This window comes from Dromiciops gliroides, chromosome 1 (assembly GCF_019393635.1).
Source record: "Dromiciops gliroides isolate mDroGli1 chromosome 1, mDroGli1.pri, whole genome shotgun sequence".
Taxonomy (NCBI): Eukaryota; Metazoa; Chordata; class Mammalia; order Microbiotheria; family Microbiotheriidae; genus Dromiciops; species Dromiciops gliroides.
This window is the reverse complement of record NC_057861.1, coordinates 747,366,025-747,393,333: the sequence shown is the minus strand read 5'-3', so window position 1 is coordinate 747,393,333 and position 27,309 is coordinate 747,366,025. Positions and strand designations below refer to the sequence as shown.

Below are 27,309 nucleotides of genomic sequence, written 5' to 3'. Positions count from 1 at the left end.
CCTCGAGGTGATGCTACAGGTCAGCAGCCATGCCTGGCCCCTGCCTGTGCACATTAACTGCCTTTTATCACTTGCTTAAGGAAGAGTATTTATGTTCTCCATCTTGGGGCAGGATTTGGCCTGGGCAGAGACGGCCTGCTCGATCCCTCCTTCGGCCCCTTCCCTGGGTGTTCCTGCAAGGTTCTGGCTGTGACCCCTGCTTTGGCATCTCTTCCCCTGGTACCCCCTCTTTGAGTGCTGGGTTTCTGCCTCTCTTAGGGGGTGTGTGATTTGGCTAGGCTGTGTCCGTCCTTCATTGCTGCAGATTGCAGATGCCTTGGTGGGCAGCCTTGGGGAGAGGCGGTGGATGTGGCTAGCTCAAATAGGAGCCTCTGCTGCCTCAGCAAGGCCGGCCTTCAGAGGACAGAGGCAGTTGGGAAGGCTTCCTGGTAAGGGGGGGACCTCCTGAACTCTGCTCTGCTGGCCAAGCCTTCACGCACCAGTCATTTTGGTGCCCCAACAAGGCATTGTGGTATTCTAGGTTTAGGGCCAGAAGGGACCTCGCACCCAACCCTCTCATTTTATAGGTGAGGTAATGGAAACCTATTGCTCAAGGCCATGTTGTTAGGAAGTGGCAGAGTCAGGATTTGAACCCAAGCCCTCTGAATCCAAACACCAGCTTTCCCCACTATCCTGTGCTGCCTCTGGAGGAGGACTTACTTGTGTGTCATGGATTGTTATTATCAGCACTGGGGCTAGAAATGTGATTCTATGACAGAGGGATTTCCCTGTGAGGGAAGGCCCTCCACCATTTGAGTCAGCGCCTTCTTAGCAACATTAAGTCCTAGAGAAGAGCCTAGAGTGTTGAGAGGTGGAGTAGGGTCACCCAGCCAGTGTGTGTGAAGTAGGGCTTGAGCCCAGACCTTCTGGGCTACCAGGTTGGCACCACATTCCCTCTGCCCCATTGTCATTACTTGGTGGGGATCTTCAGGCTTATCAGGGTAGGGAACTCCCAGGATGGAAACTCCATCCGGTCAGTGCCAGCTCCTCATCTCTGGCATTTAGTCTTGGAACGTTCCAAGTGCAAATCCTCCCTGTTCTTTGCACTCAGGCATATGAACTAATCACAGTTAGTATCCAAGGAAGAACATAGGCACAGAAGTGGGGGCAGGGAATATTGTTTTTGTTCAGTCATTTTCAGTCATGTCCGCCTCTTTGAGACCCCAACTGGAATTTTCTTGGCAAAGACATTGGAGTGGTTTGCCATTTCCTTCTCCTGCTCATTTTACAGATGAGGAAACTGAGGTAAATAGGGTGAAGTGACTTGCCCAGGGTCACACAGTGTCTAAATCTGGATTTGAACTCAGGTCTCCCTCACTCCAGCCCCAGTGCTCTATCTGCTGTGCCACCTAGCTACTTGGGGGTTGGAAATACAGCATCAGCATCAGCAGCAACCAAACAAGAAACCGGTGTTTGCCCTCAGGGAATTTACATCCTCCTAGACTGCATTGGGCCCTGGAACAATGAAGCTAAATGTCCTCAGTGGTAAACTGAGGGTGCTGGACATGTGACCATCACCTCTAAATCTGTGATTTCTGTTTGGGACATATTCCCTCAGCTTCCCTCAATTCTTATTTCCCTTCAGTTCAGTTTAGTTCAGTTCAATTCAGCAAGCAATTATTGAGCTCCTACTGTGTGCAAGCCAGGAGAATATAAGGACAAGAAGGGAATCAGTCCCTGCCCTGAGTAGCCTATATTCCATGCTTCCTCTCAAAAGCCTTTCTTGATTTCTCCAGGAGTTAATGCCCTCTTCCCTCTCTGACTTTGGTCCTTATTTGTCTACATGGAGGACAGAAGCTTCCAGAGGGCAGGGGCTGCTTTGTTTTAGACTCTGCATCCCCAGCTCTGAGCACGGTGCGGGACGTTGGCTAATCATTTGTTCAATTGCAGTGACTCAAGGGGACGTGGGTTAGGGAGGCCGAGGAGTGGGACGACAGCAAGAGCAGGGGCTGTTGGGAGGACGTGGAGCAGAGCAGCCGGCCCAAGGCCAGAGGTTGACTTTGGATCATATTTGTTCTCTTCTTCCATCCCTGCTGGCTTGTTTTGTAGGGTTAAGGTCAACCCGAGGCCAATTTTCACCCCCATTGTTTCAAAGGCTGGATGGGATAGAGCATGTCCCTGGCTTCACCCTTCCTCGTGGTCCTTTTGTTAGTGGTTTTAGACACACAAACAAGGCCCATTGGGAACCGCAGAGGTTACCCAAGAGTCTGCAGCAGTGGGGGAATCTTGGCAGACACCCCAGCTGGAATGCAAAGCTAACAGCCAAGGGACAGACCAAAGGGCCGCCCCGCTATGGGGCCCGCCTGGGTGGCTGGACCAGGGACGAAATCTCTCTCGATGGAGTCTCTGCCCTTTTCCTTCCGGGGGAATGTTTTGGGCCCAATCTTTTGTGGTTTTGCTTCTTTTGTCCCTAACAGCATTTTACTGAAGCCACATTGAGGGTGAGAAGAGGGGATGAGGAGACAGAAGGGGGATCAGCCCCACTGGATAGAAAACCCTGCATAATCCCTCTGCAGGACAGAGAGGTCTCTGTCTACTAGGCTCATTCCAGCCCATTTCAGTTTCCTCCTTTGCTTTCACTCAGACAGTTCTGATATTTGATGATGACTTTGGGATCATGGGGCTCCATCAGCAGATGTGATAATAGGCCATCACCCAAAAGACTGGGGTTGGCAGAGGGAGAAATTGGCAACTCAGGCAGTGCCGGTCAGTCAGGCAGCGTTGGGCTAGGGCCAGAGATCAAGCTAAAGCTTGAAGGGAACTGGAAGTGGCCAGCTAGTCAACCCCAACATCTGATGGGTGTGGAGGGAAAGTGACTTTCCTAAGGTCACACAGTCAGTAAAGGCCTAGCTTCCACTCCATGTCCAAGGTCATATGGGTAGTACCCAAGTCATCTGGCTCCAAAGACAGCTCTCTTCTCTGTACCGAATCCTTACCTGGGATTCAGTATGAGTGAAAAATATGGTGGCAGCAGCTACCTAAGTCTCCCAACCCCCTGTAATTTCTTCTATGCATGTGTGCATACATGTATATACATGTTATACATATATACCTACATATGTGTGGTGTGTGTCTGTTTCCTAAGGGCATAGACATAGCCCTGGGAGGAGCAGAGAATCACAGATTTCAAGCTGGAAGGAATCTCACCGGAGAACTGGCCATTCCTTGCACAAGGCACTCCATGTCCCCTCTCTGGGCACTGGTGCCCCCAGTGGGGCTCTCCCTGCACATCTTTGTCTCTTGGCTAAAGTCTCACCTTCTACAAGAAGCCCTTAATGCTAGTGCCTTCTCACTGGGATTCCCTCCAGTGTATCCTTCATGTTTGCATGTGGCTGTTTGCTTGTTGTCTCTCCCATTAGACTAGGAGCTCCTTGAGGGCAGGAACTGTCTGTTGCCTTCCCTCATATCTCCAGCACTTAGCACAGTGCTTGGCACATAGTAAGTATCTAATAAATGCTATTGACTGATTAGCATACCAGACAGCATTGGAGTCAGGCAAGACCTGTGTTCAAATCCTGCCTCTGACAGGATATGATAGCTATGTGATCCTGAAAAAGTAATTTAACCTCTTTACTCCTCAGTTTCCTAATCTATAAAATGGGGGATAATGACTGCACCTAGCTCAGAGGGTTGTTATGAGGATCAAATGTGATTAATGCTGTGTTGTTTAATCTAAATGTGTGTTCTAATCTGTCTCCACCCCCTCAGTTTTTGGGGGAAACTGGCTAAAGTCACTGATAAATTCAGCAAGAGTTTAGGCTTTTAAGGGTTTATTAAAAGATATAAAATAGTGAAGAGAGAGAAAGATTGAGAGCAGATTCCTTATAGCATGGAAATCCTAGCTTTCCTAACAGCCCCTGTGAAGTCCTGCCTCCAAGCTGATGTCTCAAACCAAAAAGAGCAAGCTCCAGTCCACCAGCCCCACACCTCTTCCTACTTCCTGTCCTTCTCCCCGAAATGGGAAGTTCTTCAAGTTGATTGGTCGAGAGCGGTCTCCTGTTGATGTCTCAGTCCACAGCCTCTGAGAACAACACCCCCCTCAGGGCCAGCTAGGTGTGGTCCCAATTTAATCATCACAAGTAGGTACTTAGTCCCTCAGTCTTACCCAATTCAATCAATTCCAAATCAAACTTCAGGTGGGGGCTCCTGGGCGTCTGCCAAGTCCCATTATTTTATCACAATGCATAGAAAGCATTTTTAAATAATAAAGGGCTATATAAATGCCACTTCTCATCATCATCATATTATTATTACTATTATTATTATTCTGGTTGAAACAATTGGGGTTGAGTGACTTGCCCATGGTCATACAGCTTGTAAGTGTCAAGTTCTGAGGTCAGATTTGAACTCAGGTCTTCCTGACTCCAGGGCTCTATTGTTATCATCATTACTGTTATTCCATTGCCATACAAATAACTTAACATAATTGTTTTTACATTATTCAAGGGAAATAGTTCAGTGGAAAGAACATCAAGGACAAAGGACTTGGGTTCAAATCCCAGCTCAGCCACTTAATTAGCCATGACATTGGCCGGTCACTGAGGTCTTGAGACCTTAGTTTTCTTCATTCCCCAAAATGAGATTGAAGCAGATGACTTATCTATCACTCCAGACCCAGGATCCTGTTCATGTGTGATATAGTCATACTGTTATGGGAAGAATCCCATTCAGGAGCTCCTAGAAAGAATCCTTCCTTGAAATCCCCCTCTGCATCCAATTCCATTTTCAAGTTTCTGAAGTTCTTTGGAGTCAGTTGCTAGAAGAGCCTTCTAGACACTGGATGTTTACAGTTGGCATCTTTAAGAGAGGAGCTCTCTCCTTTCTGGTCTCCTCTGCTCTCTTCTTGTAGGAATTCTCTCCATGAGTCTGTTCTTTCTCATAGCTCCCAACATCCCATAAAGCCGAGGATTTGTTTTCCTGGTATTTATTTCAGCCTTATGGTTAGAAGTTGGCAAGCCTGGGTCATTGTTCATCTAGTTTAGGCTCAATGGAGGGCAATGTGGGGTAGTAGGGTAGTGCAAGACTTGGTGTCAAGAAGACCTGGTTTCAAATCCCACTTCAGACACTTGTTTAGCTGTGTGACCATTGGTGAATCGCATAACCTTCCTGAATCCTGATTTCCTCCTCTATAATTTGGGGTTACTAGGTCCTACCTTATAGGGTTGCTGTGAAAATCACACAAGATACTATAGTCACTCTGCAAACTTTAAAGCAATAGTTATTAATAAAGAAATAATTATTCATTAAAGCAATAGCTATTAATAAGGAAATAGCTATTATAATTATTTTTTATTGCTTTAAAGTTTCAAACAGAATAATGGATTTAAAGTGTTTTGCAAAACATTAAAATGTAATATATTCAAATATATGCAATGAGTGATTTTTATTGCTATTATATTGTTATCATCCTTTTCCTCTTCATCATCTCGGGAGTGATCTTTACTAGAGACCCAGAAGTAATTTGAGATGGTGCCTAGAGCGCGCACGCGCGCACGTGTGTGTGTGTGTGTGTGGGGGGGGGCTTCTCATCCATCTTTGGCTTTGCACTTGAAGCCCTGAACTGTAGCCAAACTCTCTGACCTCACAATCATGTTATTTCTACTGTTTTTCCTGATTTACTTGAATGAGTTTGTCCATTCATCATGGCTCTCCTCAGTTGACTGATGTTCGGGCTTCTTGAACAACACTTGTTTCTCCAAACTACAGTGTTTTTCAAACAAAATCTGACTGTGACGTATTGATGGAACCCATGAATGCTGGCCTGGAGGGTGGGGGGGGGGACATAACAAATCCAAAATTGAGAGAGGGAGAGGAAAATCTGGAGCAAAAGAGACGAAGTTCATTTCCTCTACTTTCCTACCCAAGAAAGAATGGGAAAGATTGGTTTTCCATAATGCATAGAGAACAGTAGCTAGAGATCTTTCTTTGGAAAATGCATGCAGGCCTTCTACGGTTTGAAGGAAACAATTATTGTCTTATGTGCTTTATGCTGTTTAGGATTTTTGAGATTTGGGCTGTATAATGGAGATTATGGATCTAAAGTGAGAGGCAGAGGCAGTGTAATGGATAGGGAGCCAACATTGGCATCCAGAAGACCTGGGGTCACATCTTACTTCTGTTGTGTGATTCCCAGCAAGTCACTTCTCAGTGACCCAGGCATCTCTCAAAGACTACAAGGAGCAGAGAATTGTCCATTCTCCATTGGTAGAGGGCATTTCTTCAGTGGCAGTTCCCTAAACCAATGAAGGCCCAGATCTAATGCCCAACAAAATGTCAAAGCCAAGTGACTGTTTAGAAATGCCTTTTGAAGTCCTAGAGTTTCAATCATTGTTGTGAAGAGAGCATTCTCTGGCTTACTTTGAGAGAAGAGAAGGCAGGCTATCAGCAGAGCCTAAGGTTACAAGAATATAAAAGATGCAGAGGATATGTGATTTTGTTACCACGGGGGACTGCTGCTTTAGAATTCCCTCCACTCACAGATTGTCAGCCATCTTTGACTTAGTTAAGGAATTGCTGAAGGCACAAGTGACTTGCCTAAGGTCACACAGCTAGGTAATGTGAGAGAAAGGATAAGCAAACAGGTTGTACCTGATTTTAAGCCCTGCAGTCTATGCCTCATGCCAAAGTGCTTCCAAGCCCTAGGGAATCAAAGATAAAAACATGGATCGCCTCTTCTCTCAAGAGCTGACCTTCTATTTGGTATTTAGAGGCAACTAGTTAGCTAAGTGGGTAGAGTGCTGGACATGGAGTCAGGAAGACCTGAATTCAAATCCTGATTTAGAGACTTCCTAGCTGTGTGATCCTGGCCAAGTCATTTAACCTCTGCCCACATTGGCTTCCTTTTCTATAAAAATGGGCACAATAATAGCTTTTAAAATAGGATTGTTGTGAGGATCAGATGAGATAATAGCTTAGCATAGTTCCTGACACATGGTTCTTAATAAGTACTCGGTCCCTCCCCTCTTTGCTTTCCACGTGCTTAGGCATGACTCTTAACCTCTCTCGGGCTCAGTTTCATCATCTGTAAAATGGAGAAAATAATTATATCTAGCTCCCAGGATTGTTGTGAGGATAAGATAAGATAATATTTCTAAAGTTCTTTGTAAACATTATGTGCTACATAATTGCTAGTTCTTACGATTCTTCCTATTATGACTAGGGAATGGTTGTAGTGGAGGAGACTTTATAACCTCTACAACATGACTCTACTTGGGGGAAAATCTCATCAGTGACTTAGGCTCTGTTTCCTTTTGGGCAGAATAGATGCAAATTCTGCCCTTTCTACATCTGCATCTCATTTCCTTTCTATGAGTCTGGACTAATCTAGACAGCATTAAGTAGTTTCCAAAGGCCCTTTTGGATGCCAGTGCTTATTTGCAGAGGCGGCTGTGTTTATTCTCTTCTTTGCCCTCCCCTCCATGCTGCCCTCTAGCCATTGAACATTCATTCATTCATGGAGAAGCAGTACAATTTGGCACACTGGTGCATCATTGGTGGAGCTGTGGTTGGTACACAATGTTGGAAAATAATGTGAAACTATGCCCCTAAAGTCACTAAACTGCACATACCCTTCGATCAATTGATACTATTAGACACATGTTTCAAGGAGATAAATTATGGTGGGGAAAGTCCCATTATGTCTAAGATAATGCTGCATATTATATCTAAATGTAAAATATTATATGCATAACATATGCAATATGCAATATTGCATAATACAAAATATAATATGCAATTGCATAAGGTTTACAATGGCACCTTTTATGGTAGCAAAGACATGGAAAGAAAATAAGTACTCATCAGTGGTAAAGTGTTGGAAAAAATTGAATTACATGAATGTAATAGAGTTTTATTGTGTTGTAAGAAGTGAAAATGTTGAATTCATTTCCATGAAATATGCAAAGACTTATCTGCACCGACACAGTGCAAAAGGAGAATAGTTTAGTTGATGATACCAACAACAATCCAGAGAACAACCAAAGCATGGCTCAGACTGGTCAGGAGCCATCTCCAGTCCCTTGATAGAGAAGTAGAAGACTCTGGATCCAGAAGGAGACTTGTATTCTCTGACATGGCCAATGTGTGGATTCATTTGTTTGGGCTATTCTTAACACTTACAAAGGAGAGCTTTTTCTACACAAAGAGCTGTGGGTAGACTTCAGGGATGGTGAAAGAGATGGGGGAAAAGAACCTCCATAAAACCTTTTTTTTGGGGGGGGGAGCAATGAGAATTAAGTGACTTGCCCAGGGTCACACAGCTAGTAAGTGTCAAGTGTCTGAGGCCAGATTTGAACTCAGGTCCTCCTGAATTCAGGGTCAATACTTTATCCACTGTGCCACCTAGCTGCCCCCAAAACCTTCTTTTAAAAATGTGTAGAAGAGAACAAAAAAGGTCAAAGGGAACAGTCACATATTAGGAGCTATGTGTGAGACCCTCTGCTGTGAGACTCTGTGCTAAGCTTTGGGAACAAAATGGCAAAAATGTGGTCCCTCTCCTCCACGAAGCTTCTCTTCCACTTGGGAAGACAACATGCATAGAAGTCAATCCATCTAAGGTCAATACGGAGCACCCAGAAAGTAGGGTGAGAGGGGCAGGCACTGCAGTGTAGGGACATGGACAGGTTTGCATCTGATTGTTGGTGATTGCCAAATTCATAATAAAAAAGAACGATTTAATTGAAAAAAAGGGAAGTAGCATGGCTTCAGCTGGACACAGTGCTCAGCACATAGTAGGCACTTCATAAATGCTATCTCATCTATTGACTTGGGTCAAGAAGACTTGGGTTTGAATCTGGTTTTTGGCTCTTACCGTTCATGGACCATGAATGTATCCGTCCACCTCAGTCAAGGTTACCATCCTGGTGAACATCGGCAAAAACCATCAGTTGGGTAGAGGTGAGTAACTTGGCAGGATGACAGGGAAGGTTCCTTTTAAAAACAAAACAAAACTAAACTAAAAACTACTACCAACAGCTCCTTGTGGGCAGGGAATGCCTTTTGACTTTCTTTGTATCCCTTGCACTTAAGCAGGGTGTTGGGCATCACATAGTAGGACCTTAATAAATGCTTGTTGATTGAAAAAAACTACTATAAAAGTGATTAATTATAAGGAAACTTTAAATATAACCAACAATAGTGAAAATTTTGTAACCACCTTGATCAGAATTCTTTGTTGTACAAGTATTTCTTGATCAGTCCTTGAATAGTTAACAATAAACTATTGCAACAGAACAGACAACCTGTTTAGAAGTAAGCACAGAATGATGACTGAGAATTCTGATTACTAAGGGTTTTTCTCCTTGTACAGGGCGGGCCTAAAGTAACAAAGTCATGAAGGGGTTTCAATATTTAATAACTCCTTTATTTTTTGTTTTTAATTTACAGTACGTCTAGGAAATAAATATGTATACATGTATGTATTATATATATATATATATATATATATATATATTTAGAGAGAGAGAGAGAGAAAGAGAGCATCCTATACATATATAGGAAATAACTTTCAAAAAGTTGTTAAAACATCAGAGCCCTTTGTGGCTTTGGGCCCACCCTATAGAAGAAGGGAATGTTTCTGATGCTCTTCTTCATAGATCCTGATTTTGGATGTTAGGCAGTGGGAGGGCCTCTAGGCCATGAGATACACTGGGGCTCCAGGGTAGAGGATGTTTCAGTCGTGTATACCTTGAACAATGGGACAGAGTTTGGGATCAGGGAAGGCGCCTGAGTCATCTTAACCAGAGATTAGCTCCCATATCCTCTTTGCTTTTGTCACAGAGGCATGGGGGTATCTGTGACCCAAGTCTTGCTCTCCCCATTCTAAAATTTTTTTTAGTGAGGCAATTGGGGTTAAATGACTTGCCCAGGGTCACACAGCTAGTAAGTGTCAAGTGTCTGAGGTCAGATTTGAACTCAGGTCCTCCTGACTCCAGGGCCGGTGCTCTATCCACTGTGCCACCTAGCTGCCCCAGAAGAGACAAAGCTAAGGGGACAAAGCTTGCTAGGGTGACCTAAGGGGACAAAGCTTGCTAGGCGACAGAATCAGACAGGGCTTTCTGAGTGATATACCATCAAGGTAAGCTCTGCATGTCAAACCAAAGAGATTTTCAAATGGAACAAGCATTAGGAAATGTTTCTTATAGCAGTAGTTTTCCTTGAAGATTGGGGTCATTTACTGAGGTTTTTTGGGGGGATGCCTGTGGTTCTGATGAGTAATGGATGAAAGAGAAGAGTTAGTTGATCAATAAGAATTAATTATATGTTTACTATGTTGCTAGGCCCTGGGCTAGGTATTGGGGATACAAAGGCAGGAATGAAATAATTCTTGCCTTTCATCAATTAAGGTGAACAAGTGTTTATTATTCACCTCCTATGTGCCCGACATTGGGGTTATAGAGAGAGAAATCAAATAATCCCTACCCTCAAGGAGCTTATGTTCTGTTGGAGGAGTCAACATGTACATATAGAAGTATAGACAAAAAAATGAGGCATTCTTTTTGGAGGGGGGATATTATTAGTAGTGGTGAGGATCAGTAAAGGCCTCAGGCTTTGAAGGAAACTCAGGAATCAGAAGTGTGGAGGTATGGAAGGAGGAGTGCATTCTGGTAGGGGGTACTGCTTGTGCAAAGGTATAGTGATGGGAGATGAAGTGTCTTTTGATACAAACAGCAAGAAGGCCCATTGGGCAGCACCATAGAGGATGTGAAGGCAGTGATGTATATGTGAAGCTAGAAAGCTAGACTAGAGCAAGGTTAGGAAGGGCTAGTAGACTTGACTGTAGGTTCTTAGTGGGTGAGTAGATTCTATGTTCAAAGTTCTTAGGATCACAGTGCTCACGCAAAGTTTCAGGTTCAAAAAAACAACAGCAAAATCTGTGTCCTCTGGATTATGTGTTGTTCATGGTGATAATGGGAAGTTTGCATCGTGTTACATCCCAAACAGCTGAAGAGATTTTCCTATATAGGAGCCATGGTGTTCAGGTATTTTAATGGATCCATGAAGAGGAGGAAGAGGAGACTTGGAATAGACACAACAACTGTCTCCTTCTGAGCCTTTGAAGGGCTCTCATGGGAAAGAGGGATTAGAGCGATTCTCCTTGTTCCCAAAGAGAAGGACTAAAAGCATTGAATGGTATTAAAAAGATACAAATTTAAGCCAGGAAAAATGTCCTTATAATTCAAGTCATCCCAAAGTGGATTGATTTGCTCCCACGTGATACTGGGTCCAGACAAAGGTGGGATGAAGACTATTGGCTGTTCCAGTCCAAATTCTGGTTGGACTGAGAGGCCCCTGAGGTCCCTTCTAAGCCAGTGTTTGTGCTTCTTACTCTTGTAAGTGGTTGTTCCTTGGTGCCGATTATAGGGCTTCCATGCCTTCCCATTCTGTGTCATTCTGATCCACATTATTTATTTATTTATCTATTTCTTTATTCATTCATTCATGCATCCATTTATCTATCTATCTGTTTGTTTGTCTGTTTATTTGTTTAGCTGGGCAATGAGGGTTAAGTGACTTGCCCAAGGTCACACAGCTAGTAAGTGTCAAGTGTCTGAGGCTGGATTTGAACTCAGGTCCTCCTGACTCCAGTGCCAGCGCTCTATCCACTGCACCACCTAGCTGCCCCCTGATCCATATAATTTAATAAATCTTCCATTGAAGATCCCTGGAGGCTTTGCCAGGGTTCACTGGGGGCACATCCCTTTGGTTCTACTTGTCTTTGGTGGTTTGTCTTCCTATCCAGCATCCCGTTTATGCCAATCATCCACCTTTCCATTGGCCTTTGGGGCAATGTTTCAATGTGATCGTCCTTTGATTTGCAGCCATATGGCATCACCAGACAGGCGGCATGGAGTAGTGGACAGACAATTGACCTTGTTGGTTGTAACACTTTGAAGATGACAAAATCTCTTGGTGAATGGGATTAGAAGTTGAAAAGCATGGGGGCATCTAGGTGGCACAGTGGATAAAGCACTGGCCCTGGATTCAGGAGGACTTGAGTTCAAATCCAGCCTCAGACACTTGACACTTACTAGCTGTGTGACCCTGGGCAAGTCACTTAACCCTCATTGCCCCGCAAAAAAAATAAAATAAAATAAAATAAAATAAAAAAAGGACGTTGTAAAGCAGGTGCTGCTCTGCTTTCCTCACTGGGAATGGCCAGAAAAAGTGTCATCACCAGGAGAATGTCGATGATGAAGAACTGAGAGTGGGGAGGTCAACTTTCCCAAGATCATCCAAGCAGTCAGTTTTAGAGATGGAACTTGAATCCATTTCCCTTGATTTTTCCAGCAGGGAGTATCTCAGAGAGCCTGAAAAGACTGTTTTTCTCCAGTGCCACGGAGCCATTCTCTTCCTATTCAGTATGGGAGCCACCTCTTTGTCCCACCACAGCATCTGCTCACATTCCATGAAGATGTTGAGATCCAGGGTCCTCTGGCTGTGGTGGTTTCTAGGGTCTCTCAGGCTCCTTGTTGTGACAGTTCTTTCACAGCCAGTTAACCTTTTACAAGAAATCTGGATAGCTTGTAACCAAAGGCAATAATACAGCCTAGGGAAGTTTCAGTATAAAAAAGGCAGGGGAGGGAAAAGGAGAGTGACTGAAGTGATTCTCTCGCTTTCCTTCCAGCCCAGAGGAGAGCAGCATCAGTGAGTGGGGGAGGGGGGACTGTTTCAGGCTGGACTTTGGGGTTATTGTATCACGCCAGTGGTGAGTGCTCTCAGCATCAACTCCCCCAGAGGGAAGGGTGCTGTCCCACTTTGGAAGCCCGAAGCCAGGCTTTGCAGGCGGCATTGCTACATTCCTGGACTAACTTGGACGGTGCCGGGCCCAAGTTCAGCATTTTTCATTTGTTCCCAGCTTGGATGCTGTCAGGTTTTTATAATGTGTGCGTTCGGCTTCAGGATACAGAGTAGACCCACACAAACACTGGGCTTTGCCAAGGCTGACACAATGTAGGTCAGACGTTCTCCTCTCCCTCCCCCCCCCCCCCCCGCTTTCCTTCTTGGCTCTGGGACCTCCTGCAGACTGCTGTGCTGTTGGGATCCATGGGGGAAGGAGGCTGCTCAGCTTCCCTTGATGAATGAGATCACTACTCAGGAAGGGGACATCGAGGCACTGGGCTCTGCCAACCAGCTGTTTCAGGCCCTCCCCTTAGCATCCTTTTCTGGGAGAGGCAGCACATCTCAGCAGTGTGGACTCTGGGCAGGGGACACGGATCCTGATCTCAGCTTTATCACTTGGCACCCATGGGACCTTGACCAGATCACTAAACTTCCCATCACTGTAAAATGATGGAGTGGGACCAGATGGGTTGAGTCTGTTCTAGTTTTGTATCTAGGTGTAATGTTATATGCAGCAAACAGAAGAGAGAAGAAGGCCCCCATAGACCTCGTGGGTGTGCAGCTGATGCCACTGCCTGACCCTGTGTGTGCCTTGGTCTCCTTTGCTGCTTTCCCCACCTCCCCATACTCCAGCTACCTTTGTGCAATGCCATTGGCAACGCTTTCTTGGAATAGGTCAGAGGAAGTCATTCACAGTCGCATCCCTGTATCCCTTGATGGTGGTGCTCCCCTTCACCAGCATTCCTTGTTTGTCCCAAGCAGACTCCTCTGAAACAAATGTATCATCAGAGTGAGGCTGCCGGATCCCTGTGCAATGAGTCAGTGAAGCAGGTTAGAGGGCACAGTGGCTGCAGCTCCAGGTTTGGAGTCGTGAAGATCTGAGTTCAAATGCTGATGCAGGTCCTTACTAGCTGTGTGATGCTAGGAAGGCCACTTATACTTCTCTCCGACACAGTTTCCTCAGCTATAAAATGGGGATAATAACACCTCCTTCTCTAGGTTGTTGTGAGGCTCAAATGAAATAACATGTAAAGTACTTTGTAAATGGTAAAGGGCTGTATAAATGCTAGCTAGATGGTGGTGGTGTTCTCTACTATAATCTTCCCTAGTCACCACCACCTCTGAGTATTTTCTTCAGTTCTGGGTGCCAAAGTTTAGGAAAGAAATCACCAAGCTGGGGGAGGGGCATCCAGGGAGGCTACTTATCCTGGTGAATAGCCTCAGTCATGCCTCAAGACGATCAATTGATTGATCGATTGATTGAAAAGACTGGGGGTATTTAACCCAGAGAAGAGAAGACGTGGGGGGAGGAATGAGATGTTTTTCAGCATTTGAATGGGCACCATGTGGAAGCAGGATTAGATTTGTCTTGCTTCAATTAAATTCAAACTCACAAACATTTGTTATACATCTCCTCTATATAAGGCTCTGGGGGTTGCCCAAGAGGAAGTGGGCCCTGCCTCTGAGGAGTTTCTCCTCCCCTTGGGGAGAGAGTATGTATACAGATGATGGGAAGGATCCACAAAGTGGTACCTCCTCCATTTAAGAGGTGGAGAGACCAGGAGAGACCAGGAGAGGCCACGAGGAAGAAGTGGCTCTTGAGTACTTGGAGGAAAGCTGGGGATGATGCAAGGGGGATGTAGGAAACATGCTCTGGAGCTCTGGGCTTTTTGTGTTTGAGCTTTTTGTCTCACACACAGTAAGCACTTGAATGTGAAGTCTCTGGGAGGCCAGGCGCTGGAAATACACAGCCTTGAGTCTACCTTGTCGGCCCAGTTTCTGTTTCTGTCCTTTCATGGGATTATAGATTTGAAAGCTAGAAGAGACCTCAGATACCATATAGGCCAACTGTCTTATTTTACATATGAGGGCACTGAGGTCCAGAGACATCAAGGGACATGAAAAAGGTCACACAGGTTCATAGACTTAGAGCTAAAAGGAATCTCAGAGGTCACCTAGTTCAACCCTCTCAATTTACAGCTGAAGGCACTGAGGTCCCCGGAGGCCAAACAACTTGCCCTGGGTCATGCAGAGAGTAAGGGACAGAGGTGGCATTTCATTCTATGCAATTTTTAGGTGCATCTATAACTAAAGATGACTTATTTTTGTACCAGGTATTTCAGGCCTTCAGTCATCTGTGCTTCCTCAGTTTGAGCTCTCTGCTGCCTAGTTCTGCCTTCTCATTCTGGGGGAATACTTGTCCGTGTAGTCCCATCAACCTCCATAGAGCATCTGTCAATTGGCTCGGAGCCCTTCTTCAGTGTCTTTCAATATTCTATGGGATTCAAAAGAAAAAGAAATAATTGTTTTCATTCTTTCTACAATGTGGTGTATGTTGCCCACTTTCTTAATCAGAATCCTCTGAACACAATAGAATCTAACCTTTTCTGCATGACTCAGGCTTCTTATTACTGCAGTCTATGTCTACCCCTCCCCTTCCCCTCCTTTCCCCCCAGGCCTCTGAAATATGGAGGGCTATTCATCCCAGAGCTAAATGGATCCAGATTGCTCTGCTTTCATAGTTAGTGACAATTTTTTCCCCCTGCCCCTTAATCCAATCAACTAATCAATCAAAAAGTACTTACAGAGGATTTGCTTTGGGGCTCCATAGACATAGAAGGTATGTTCCCTGACTTTAAGTGGTTTCTTCATGTCCATTTTCACTGTTACCAATGTGCCTGCCTACAACAGCATTCTCCTCCCCCCCCTCTCCACTCAATTCGTCCTCTGCCCCTGCCCGTGGCCTTTGGTTTCTGATTGGCTCCTTCTAACATGCTCCTGGAAAGATAAATGTGCTTGCTGGGATTTTTTGTAAACTGAGTTAATAGTCTCTGAGCAAAGGCCTCTTTTGCACAGTAAAGTGTTTGGCTCTGTGGCCATGGTTTCAAGGGCTCAGGGCCTTTTTTTTTTTTTTAACTTCATGGCTATATTCCAGATGACTGGGCTTGCCAAAAGTCTGACCTCTGTATATGCAGGGTGTTACTATATGCTGATGCCTGTGTATCCTTTGTGGGAAGCACAGCACTTAGATATTTGCCTCATGAAGTCTATAAAACCAGAAGTGGGGAAAACAGGGCACCATGGTCAGGGACTCAGAGTCCTGCATCCCTCCTCATGGCTTCAGTGAGAGTGCAGCAGACCTGGGAAAGCCATTTCCTCTGGGTGATCCAGATGGAAGACATTCACTGGGGCCACTCTGAAATGCTCAAGAGCTTTCCAGAGTGAGTCTCTGCAGGCTATAACATGGAAATCCAGGCACATTCTATATGTAAAGTCCCAGGGGCCACCAAAGCCTCCCATTGCCCACTCACCTCTTGTCTCTTACTCAAGTCTTTTGCTGATGAAAATCTACCCTGCATGGTACAGGTGCTGGAGTACTGGACCTGGATTCCCTGGGTTCTTGTCCCACCTTTGAGTCTCACTAGCTGTGTGATTCTGGGAAAATAACAGCCTCTCTGAGCCTCAGGCAATTGTTTGAGACTATACACTAAAGACTTGTATCAATGGAGAGCCTTTCTTCCTGGGAAACAAAGTAAGAAGGGCCTGGATGGATCCTTAGAGCCAAGAGAATCCTGTCTGTCATGTTCATGTGTTTGCCTTTGAAAGAAAACACCAGATCTCCCAGGCACCATCTTCCTCCTGTCAAGCTTATTTATTGCATTAGAAACTGAAATGTCTTAGTGTTATTATGAAAGGTTCTGACCTCATGGACCCCTTGAAAGGGTTTTGGGGACCCTCTGGGATCTTCCCCAGGCTACACTATGAGAACCATTGGTATAGTGAATGGAGAGCTGGTTCCAGGGTCAGGAAAACCTGGGTTCAAATCTCCCCTTGGACACATACTGTGTGGTCCTGGGCAAGTCCTCTAACCTCTTGGGACTCTAGGCAATTCTTTAAATAGAAGTTGCACATGGCTCCTAAGGAAATATGTTGTGCATGACTTCACATATATAATTGATCTCATATTGCTCGCTTCCTCAATGGATGGGGAGGGTCTGGGGGGGAGGGAGAGAATTTGGAGCCAATGTTCCAAATAACTAACTAAATGATGCTAAAGAATGTAAGTTGCAGAGGAGGTGTCCATCTGCATTGGAAGAGGAAGTTCCCTCGCTTGGGAATTCCTTATACCAATGAAGCCACTGGCCCCGTTTCTCTCCCTCTATTTATGGGGCTAAAAGTAAAATATTATGCATAGGGTTAAAACACAACAACAGCAACATGGTATTCTAAGTATCGATGGGGGCAGTGTGGCTGGAGCACAGTTTGAAAAGGATCTGAAATTTTCCAGTGAACAGAAAGCCATGGTGTTCACGGTGGCTGTGGCAGCCTAATCTGCATTAAGAGTCATGCAATTGCCAAGAATAAGGGGGCGATGTCCCACTGTCCTGTGCCTTGATTAGACTCCCCTCTGGAGCCTTGTGCTCGGTTCTGGAGCTCAGGTTCACAATGGCATCCCTGTAACTTGTGGATTTCTTTGTTCTTTCAGCGGAGGGTCAAGGACGTCATCAGTCCAATTGTGTTCGAAGCTGCCTACAGCCTTGGCGACCACGTGATTGGAAAAGGGGAGAAAGAGCTGCCTCCTCTTCGACCCATTCTTCGTTGGAAAAAGGGCCAGAAGATTGCTCAGAAGAACCAGGTTGGAATCATATGGTTTTCTAGTTCTTTAGCAAATGTTTTATTAGTGCATCTCTTTGTTTACATCACTCCCTTCCCAACTCTCCCTAATAACAAAGAAAAACAGGCAAAGGAAACAAACAACAGCAACAATGGATGTCAGTGTATGTAGCATTCACCATAGGTAGTACACCACCTTTCTATTAAGTGAAGAAACTTTTTTTTTTTTTTAAAAACAGTTCCATAGCACAAAGGTAACTGAGACTTAAGGGAGACAGTAAGTAAACAGTATTGGACTGGGAGGAGGGGTGGTTGAGATCTGGGTTCAGATTTTGCCAGTGACATTAATTAGCTGCAGGGAAATCATTTTTCCTGGAATTAGGCCATAGCTTCCTCCTCTGAAAAATGAGTTGATTGAATACTCATCGAGTTCCCTTTCAAATGGAAAATCCTGTGATTCTGGATAGCGGAGAAAGGAATCAGGCTGGTTAGAGAATGAATGAAGTTAACCATTTAATTGCTGAACCACCAATATGAGGACAATTGTAAAAACTCCAGTGGCTCTGGAAGCGGGAAGATAGAAAGTGCCAGGAGGACTGATTGCTTGTCTCACGCTGTCACAGCAGGGTGTGGAGTCAAGAGACACAAATTCAAATTCTGCTCTAATATTTATTAGCTGTATGATCCTGGACAAATTATTTTACTGCTCTTGGACTCTGTTTTCTCATCTGTCAAATGGGTATAATAATTGCTCCTGCCTCACAGGGCTTCGGTGAACTTCAAATGAGAGAACATGTAGAACACATTTGCTTTGCAAACCTCAAAGTGATATAAAAATGTTAGCTGTGATTTTTGCTACCTATGTGTCCTTGGTCAAGTCACTTTATCTCTCAGTGCCTCAGTTTACTCATTTGTAAAATGAGGTTAATGGGCTGGATGACTAGCTCTAGTTCTATGAATGAGGAAGCATTTATTAAGCCCTTCCTGTGTGCCAGAGGTCATGCTGTGCACTGGAGAGAGATACAAATGCAATGCCCCTGCTCTCAAGGAGCTTACAATTTAATAGGGGATGCTAGCCAGGGAGGCTGCTTTGGTCCTGAAAGGTCGAAGGATGGTGAGGGGGCCAGCAGAGAGGACTGATCCATCCCACCCGAGTTGATGTGATGGTAGTTCAAGAGCTAGGGCTTTGGACGGCAGGAAGAAGGGGACCCTTTGGGGGACCATGAAGAAGATGGTCAGGGAGCTGAGTGAGAGTAGAACATGGCTGGAACTGGGAGAGACAGTCACAGGCCAGAGAATGGGGCTCCCAGGGCACTGTTTCTCCAGGGGAGGAAGGCTGCTGGCTGGTCTACGCAGCCGGGCCTTGCTTGGGGAGCTGGGAGAGATCCTCCGAATTTGTTGAATACAGAGGGACTTAAGCAGAAGTGTTTCTGTTCTTGCATGCCCAACTTGTCCTGGTTTGGGGGATAGTGAAGTGATGCTAGCCCTCCTCTGAGATGTGTGAAATGGAATGTAAAACACACAGAGTCTGAAATATGATGCCTCTTCTTGAAACAAATTACTCATGGTGTGTTGATGCTGGCCTCTGTGAAGGTCAGGATGGCGGCCTTTGGGCTGAGATACAGATGTGGAACTGGCACTTCCCTTGGCACCGACAGAAGGCCCGAAGTGCTGGGTGCCCCATCTGCCACCTCCCTTACTTGACCCTGAGGTTGCCACCGTCCAGGGTGGAATTGAAGAAATGAGTTTTTCATTCACACCTGGATGGATCCCAAAGTCCAGTGAGTGGTCTCAGAAGGTGCTAATTTAGCCCTTGGTGGATGGAGGTCTTCAAATGAAGGCTGGCTGGATGCCCACTGGTTGGGGAAAGTTGGAGAGGGGATCTCTGCCCCTGCAGAGTCTGGGCTCTGTGACCTCTGAGACTGTTTCCCCATCTGAGAATCTAATTCTCTGCTGTTGCCCTGGGGAGGGTGGTAGCCACTGAAGACTGGAGAGAGGAGGTGGTCCTTACAGGAGGAAAGGTACTTAAGCGCTGCTCCAAAGGAAAGCAGTATTGGCCCAGGATGAGAGATAGGAGAGGGACGATGAGGATGGGGCTGGAGAACATCAGGATTTCTCTGGAAAGGAGACTGTGAAGGGGCAGTAGGAGACAAAACTGGGCAGGTAGATCCAAGATAGTTTGTGGGAGACCTGGAATTCCAGTCTTAGGAACTGACTCTTTCATCTATAGTGAGTGGGTGGGACATAGGATCATACATTTAGAGTGGGAGGGATCCTTAGAGGCTGTCCAGTCCAGCCTCCTTTTACAGATGAGGAAACTGAGGCTCAGAGCAGTGAAGTGACTTAGGATCATAGTGCTGATCTTAGATTTTGAGCTGGAAAGGACCTGGAAGAGTATCGAGTTCAGTTATCTCATTTTACAGATGAGGGGACTGAGGCTCAGGTTAAGTGATTTGCCTAGGATTTTGTTGTTGTTGTTGAGCCACTTAGTCATGTCCCACTTTTTGGGACCCCGATTGGGGTTTTCTTGGCAAAGATACTGGAGGACTTTGCCATTTCCTTCTCCAGCTCATTTTACAGATGAGGAAATTGAGAGAAATAGGGTGAAGTGACTTGACCAGGGCCACACAGCTAGTAAGTGTCTGAGGCTGGATTTGAACACATGAAGATGACTCTTCCTGATTCTAAGCCTAATGCTCTATCCACTGTACCACCTAACTGTCCCTGCTTTATTTTATTTCATTTATCTATCTATCTATCTATTTATTTTTGTGGGGCAGTGGGGGTTAAGTGACTTGCCCAAGGTCACGCAGCTAGTAAGTGTCAAGTTGCTGAATTCGGATTTGAACTCAGGTCTTCCTGAATCCAGGGCTGGTGCTTTATCCACTGAGCCACCCAGCTGCCCTCTAACTGTCCTTGTTGTCTATGGTTGTTAGTAGCTAGTATTTGAGCCGGGATTTGAACTCAGGTTTTCTCGAATGCAAGTCCAACACTAACCACTTCGTCACAGAGTAATACTTTAGGAAGACTATTTGGGCACTGATGTGAAGCATGAATTGGAGAAGGGCTAGACTGGGGGCAGTTCTCCAAGACTCCATGGTGCTTTGGGAAGGTAGAGAGCGCACTGGGAGAGGGGGAAATGTGTTGAAAAGTTGCTTATGTAACCCAGATGTATTCCAGTCTGTCGGCCCTCATGACCTGGTCTTGTGTTTCTATGAAAGGTATTGGCCAAAGTCCCAGCGGAGCGTCGGTTATCATTTGGGGAGGAGGGCACCTGGGAAGGATTGCCAGGAGCCTGGAAAGCAGTCAGCCAAATGCCTCGGCTAAAAAAAAGGGAAGTGGGATGTCTCTGTTCTAAAGGTTTTTTTATTATTGAAAAGGGCCAGGAGGGATCACTTTCTGAGCAGTTTCTAAGCAGTCTCATCTTAGGGCAGAAGTGACAGCTTCTTCCAGGATCCTGGGAAGGGAAGGGCCTTGAAGTACATGGAAGGGAGTGGCAATTATCCTGAACTCTGAGGGGCTCTGGGAGGTGGAGGAGAAGGAGGAGAGGTTTGTGGGCCCAGGGGAACAGCCTGGGGGGAGGATGGAACAGCAAGGGGACCATTGGTCTAGAACAGAGGTTCTCCATCTTAAACTTTGAGACCCCCAAGAGGGCTTTGTTTATGTGGGTTCTATCTACCCATGTTTATTGTGTTAGGAAGTAAAAGATCTTTGTATTATTATGAAAATAGTTTTTACCTCACGGATCATCCTTTGAGAACTACATGCTAGAACATAGGGTGTTTGAAGGGGATGTGTAAATCCTGGTGAGAGCTAGACTGTGAAGCGCTTTCAGTGTTAAACAAAGGAGTTTGTAGTTTGTCCTAATAGCAATAGGGAGCCACAGAAGCTTCTTGAAGAGCAGAGGAGCATGATCAGACCTGCACTTTGGGAATAGGTTTGACAGCTGGGTAGAAGATGGGCTGGAGATGATGAGGGCCTGAATAAGCATGGTGGTCTTCTGAGGGGAGGGAAAGGGATGGTTCTTTCTTTATTTCCCCCATCATCAGGACTCTATCCCTTAAAATTACTTGGAGTCAATAATACCTTAGTCCAAATTCCACTCAAGATACTTACCAACTCTGTGACACTTAAGTCCTCCATACCTCAGTTTCTTCATCTGTAAAATGGGGGGTTGGATTAGATGACCTCCAAGAGCCCTGCCAGCTTTTAATCTGTGATCCTGTGATTTAAGTCAAGTTGGTGGAGTCTTGGGGGGTTAGCCCAAAAGACTTGAAACACTTCAGGTTCACACATAGCAAAATTGTGGGAAAAGTCGAGATAAGAACAGGACATCTTGGCAAGGACGCCGGCCTTGAAGGCAGAAGGCCTGGCTCTAAAACTCACTAATTCAGGGATTAGAGACAAGGCACTTCATGTTTCTGTACCTCATTTTCCCCATCTATGAAGTGGGGATGCTCACATTTGCATCACATCCTTCGTTAGGTTTTTGGGAAGACAGTGCTTTGGAGGTAATCTAGTAGAAGTGCTAATAGGAACACACTTAAGAATACTAATACTGACAATGAACAGAGGCTGCTGTGTGAACAGAATGAGCCAGCATAGCATCATAGCCCCCGGACCCCTGGTCTAGAGCTTGGGGGCCGCATGGTGGAGCAGGGGATAGAGTTCTGGGCCTGGAGTTGGGAAGTCCTGAGCTCAAACACAACCTCGGGTCCCCTCAGCAAGTCACATAGCCTTTGTTAGCTTCATTTGTAAAATGGGGATAATGATCGCCCCCATCCCCCAGGGCTTGTTGTGAGATAAAATGAGATATTTGGGAAGTGCTCAGCACAGTGACTAGCACATAGTAGGTGCTTTATAGAGGTTAGCTATCATTGGAAGAGACTTTAGAGGCCATCGGGTCCATTTTAAAGATGAGAACACTGAGGCCCAGAGAGGTGGTCAACTCTCTTTTTCAAGGTCATTCAGCGAGTGAGTGGTGGAGCTGGGAACTGAAAACAGGTCCTCTGACCTGGAACGAACTGCTCGTTCTCTCTGAAATCTCATTAAACAAATCAAATCTCTCGTGACTGAGTGAGAAATCTAGCAGTCGGAGATGTCTTTAGAGAAGTCTGTTTGTATTTCAAATCATTCGGTCACCAGAGGATGGTTGTGACTAGGCCAGACCCGCAAGAAGGAGGAAGAATAAGTCATTGGCCAGTGGCTTTACTTAGCCATGTTCCTCATTCCCCAGAAGAGTGTGTGTGTGTGTGTGTGTGTGGGGGGGGGGGTGTATGAGACTGTGCCTACATGAGCTCAAGCGGTTTTGAGTTTTTCATTTTCCTTCATTAAAATGTAAGCTCCTTACGCTTGACACTTACTAGCTGTGTGACTCTGGGCAAGTCACTTAACCCTCATTGCCCTGCAAAAAATTAAAAAAAAAAAAGAAAGAAAACGTAAGCTCCTTGAGTCCATCCTATCTGTCTCCATCCCCAGCACCAGGCACTACCAGAACTTAGTAAATGCTCTCTCTGTCTCCCCACCTCTTTTTTCTGTCTCCCTCTTTCTCTCCCCCTTCCTCTCTTTTCTCCAATCCCTTGTTCCCTCTCCCTCTCCCTTACTGTAGTCTCTGTTTTCTCACCACAGGAGGTCTCCCCATTCCCTGATTTCAGATGAAGGCACTTCAGGTGTGGGTGGTGGTGTTTGCCCTGGGTGTAAAATTCTATAGTTATGGTTCTGGCAAAACGTTGTTATGAAACTTACACTTTCCATTAAAATTCCACTAAAGCAACACTAGATTACATACACAAATGTGTGTGTACATATATATATATGTATATGTATATATATGTATATATATACATATATATGCACACATTTTAAAAAAATTATATTTATTGATACTTTGTTTTTATATCCCCCTTATTTCCAAATATATCTCTCCCTTATTCCCTACCCAGCAGGCCATCCCCTATGACAAAGAATAAAAAACAGACTAAAAGGAAACAGTTACATAAAATTCACCAGCACATTATCTGAGTCTGATATTATATGCAGTGCTCTGCACCTGTAGTTCCTGACTTCTATGAAGGAGAGAGGGAGGTGAATCTTTTTATGGGACAACCTTGTTTATTATAATGACACAAGCTACATTTTTCTTTTGTTCTTTTCATTTATATCATTGTAATCCTGTGCATGTTGTTTACCTGGTTTTGCTGACTGTGTCATGCAAATTAGGGTAGAGTTTGGGTAGTGGATTAGAATGGCTGATTCATCTCTCTCTCTTTTTTTTGGTGGGGCAATGAGGGTTAAGTGACTTGCCCAGGGTCACACAGCTAGTAAGTGTCAAGTGTCAGGTTGGATTTGAACTCAGGTCCTCCTAAATCCAGGGCCTATGCTTTATCCACTGTGCCACCTAGCTGCCCCCTAGAATGGCTTATTCATATGGCCAGGTGCAGTTTAAGAGGGTACGGAAAACAACAATTCCATCAGGGATAGTGTCTCAAGGGGCCTCTCTTGCCCCCACCATCCCATGGGTCAGCCTGCTTTGGGTGGTGGTTGGACATCCTCCCTAGTTGAAGACCTAGAGATGCTGGGGACCCAAGCTTACATAGGGTTTTCAGACCAGGGGCCTGCTGTGGTAGCTGTCATCTCACCAGTGGGGTGATAGGGTCAGAGCATGGACCTGTAGCAAAAGGGCGTCTCCAACAATTTACCTGGAAGGCCTATTCAGGATGAGGAAGGTGAAATGATGACTGTGCCAGAACTGGGTGCAGCTTTAACCTTAAGGGGACTAGAGTTGTGTAAAGTGAGATAGGCCTAGGAGGGCGAGGCCACAGACTCATCAGATTGTTCACACCACTTTGCGTCAGTTCATCTAAGTTTTCCCATGCTTCTCTGGACTCATCCTGTTCATCCTTTTTTCTAGCACGGCAATATTCCAGAACATTCATGTACCCAAATTGGTTTAGCTCTTCCCCTTTGTTTCAACTTCTTTACCAAAATCACAGACAGATCTTTTAGTGTTGGCTGGGCCTTTCTCTCTATCTTTGATTTTTAAGGACTTTATAACTATCAATGCATCAAGAATCTTTACAAAATTTCAAATGCTTTCCAGAGTAGTTAGGCCAATTCATACCTCTATACAAGTGTGTCTGCTGCCAGTCCCTCCAATGCTGACTCACCCTGTTGTCTTTCTTCCTGATTTGTTAGATGTGAGGTTAATTAAACATGACAGTTAAAAAAAGAATGTGCGGTTCTCTTATTAGTGCTTTGGACCAGTCATTCATATGGTGATTAATAATTTCCAGTTCATCTTTTGAGAACTGTTTGGTCATATCCTTTGATTGGCTTTTTGTCATATATTTCTGTTAACTTCCTATATGTCATGGATATCAGGCCCTCGTCAGAGATATCTGGGGCAAAGAATTTTTTCCAAATCAGTGTTTTATCTTTTTGTCATATGTGCATTGATTTTGTTCATAGGGACAACATATCTTTAACTGTCCAATAACTCACTATGTGCCCTTTACCTTGTGCCCACCCTGAGAAGGTCCTTCAGGAAACAAGCTAATCCTCCAATCTGTATAAATGCCTTAAGCGAGGAAAATGAACTTGGGCCATGATTGATGCTGTAGAAACTTCACCGTTCTTAGGTTGAGATATTCTGGTCCATTCCTGGAGTGGAAATCCCGGACGTGAGTCAGGCTAGTTTTCCCAGAGGAAAAATGGAGAAACAGGGAGAATTCATTGAGTCTTTTCCTTCCTTATCCTTGTTCTCCTCATAAGGCAAATAAGAAACGATAGCTCCGTGATCTTTCTTCATGTGTCGTCCAGATGTGCGAGGGAGGAGAAGAAGGATTTTCAGGGCTCAGCCCACTCCAGGAAGTGAAACTAATTTACATTTGTACCAATATAGTGGTTGCAGTGACTGAATCCTTGCCCTCCTATAGAAATGAATGGCCTCGTTACATGGTATAATGTAGCCTCAAATAATCAGGGAAAGAAATTCTTTTAAAAGGACTGATCATCTTCACCTCACGGGCCTGAGTATGTAGGAAACAACCAAGTAATCAACAAGCATTTGTTGTTTTTTGAAATTCCTTTTGTTTGAATTAAATTTTATTTTTTAAATGATCAAACATTTATTTTTCGCTCTCCATTTTCTCTATCACTGGAAAAATAGCAACAAACCTTGCAACGAATATACAGTCAATCAAAACAAATTCCCCCATTGGCCTTGTTCAAAAATGTGTATCTCATTCTACATATTAGTCTCTCACCTCTCTGCCAGGAGGTGGGTAGCATCTCTATGAGGGGGCCTCTGGAATCATGATTGGTCCCGTAGTTCACCAGGCATTTATTAACCACCTAATTATGTGCCAGACATTTCACTGAGGGCCCGAATTAGGCAGATTGTTGTAGAGAAAATGGATGGGAGAGATATTAAAGAGATAGGATTAGAACTTATGAACAGAGAGACAGAGAGAGAGACAGAGAGAGACAGAGAGAGACAGAGAGAGAGAGAGGAACAGAGAGACAGACAGAGAGACAGAGAAACAGAGAAACAGAGACAGAGAGAGTCCTTGAATGCAAGGCTAGATCATTTGAACTTTGATGGAGAAATCGAGAGAGAAATGGGGCAGGTTTTGGAGTTGCTGGAGTTCTCCTTTGGCCAGTGGGAGTCTGAGGTATTCTCAGGTAGAGTGGAGGCATGGGTATAATGGAAGGAACACTGAATTTGCAGTTAGAGGGCCAGGCCTGGAACCCTGGTCTTACCCCTTACTAGTTATATGGCCTTGGCTGAATCATGTAACTTGACCCATGTAACAGTCACCTCATCCGTACCACGTGGTCCTTCCCACCTCTCATTCTAGGTTTAGGTGTCCAGGAGGCCCTTGGAGAAGGCTTCTCAGAGGAGAGATCAGGGCTAGAGAAGGGAGAGCCAGCTTGATTCAGATGCAATGACATCATCCCTAGAAGGTCCTGGATCAATGTTGTGTCTCATTCTTCTTCTTCTTCTGGTTATAGTTCAGGGTCAGGGGATTTGGATTTGAGTCTTGGCTCTGCCGATCACTAGCTACTTGACTCTGGGCAATCAGTTAAGCAACAAGTATCAATTAAGCTCTTATTCCTGCCAGGAACTATTTATTTGTGGTAACACTCCAAAGATAAAAACGAGACAGACCCTGTCCTCAAGATGCTTACATTCTATCCAATTCACTTCATTGCTCTGTTCTCTTTCCCCAACTGTAAAAAGAGGGGCTTGATCTGGCTGGCCTTTTGAGATTCCTTCCAGCTCCAGGCTTGTGGCCCTTCATAGAATGGGGAGTCCTTTATGGAGAGGTGATCATTGAAGCACTAGAGTGGATGAAATCACCCCTAGGGAGCCCTTGTGGATTACTGAGCAGAGGAGGGCCTGCCTGGCTCCTTGCTGGACTCTCCATTATCTGGAGGTGGTATGAAGGGTGGAATAGTGAAGGAAGGGGATAGAGGAAGGTCAGAGGGGAAGGCTCCTGAACTTGTCCAGGGTGGGTAGAAATGTAGGCGGAAGAGAGAAGAATGGACAGAAAGCAGGGAGTTTTTGACTGACTGATGATTGATGATTTGTTTGTTTATTTATTTATTGGTGAGGCAATTGGGGTTAAGTGATTTGCGCCAGGGTCACACAGCTAGTAAGTGTCAAGTGTCTGAGGTCAGATTTGAACTCAGATCCTCCTGACTCCAGGGCTGGTGCTCTCTCCTCTGCACCACCTAGTTGCCCCATGAAGGAGATTTTAGAAGCAGAATCCTCAGTGAGAAAAATTGTTGGAAGTTTGGGGTCTTAGACGTCTA

General features: G+C 45.0%; 1 protein-coding gene across 1 annotated transcript in view; it reads left to right on the top strand.

The window, feature by feature from the left end:
* Nucleotides 1-27,309, top strand: part of ITGA9 (integrin subunit alpha 9) — a 351,429-nt gene that overhangs the window by 150,409 nt on the left and 173,711 nt on the right. The window contains exon 16 of the mRNA XM_043975289.1: nucleotides 17,366-17,515. Within this exon, the coding sequence (XP_043831224.1) occupies nucleotides 17,366-17,515 (150 nt within the window). The remainder of the gene's footprint in view (nucleotides 1-17,365; nucleotides 17,516-27,309) is intronic.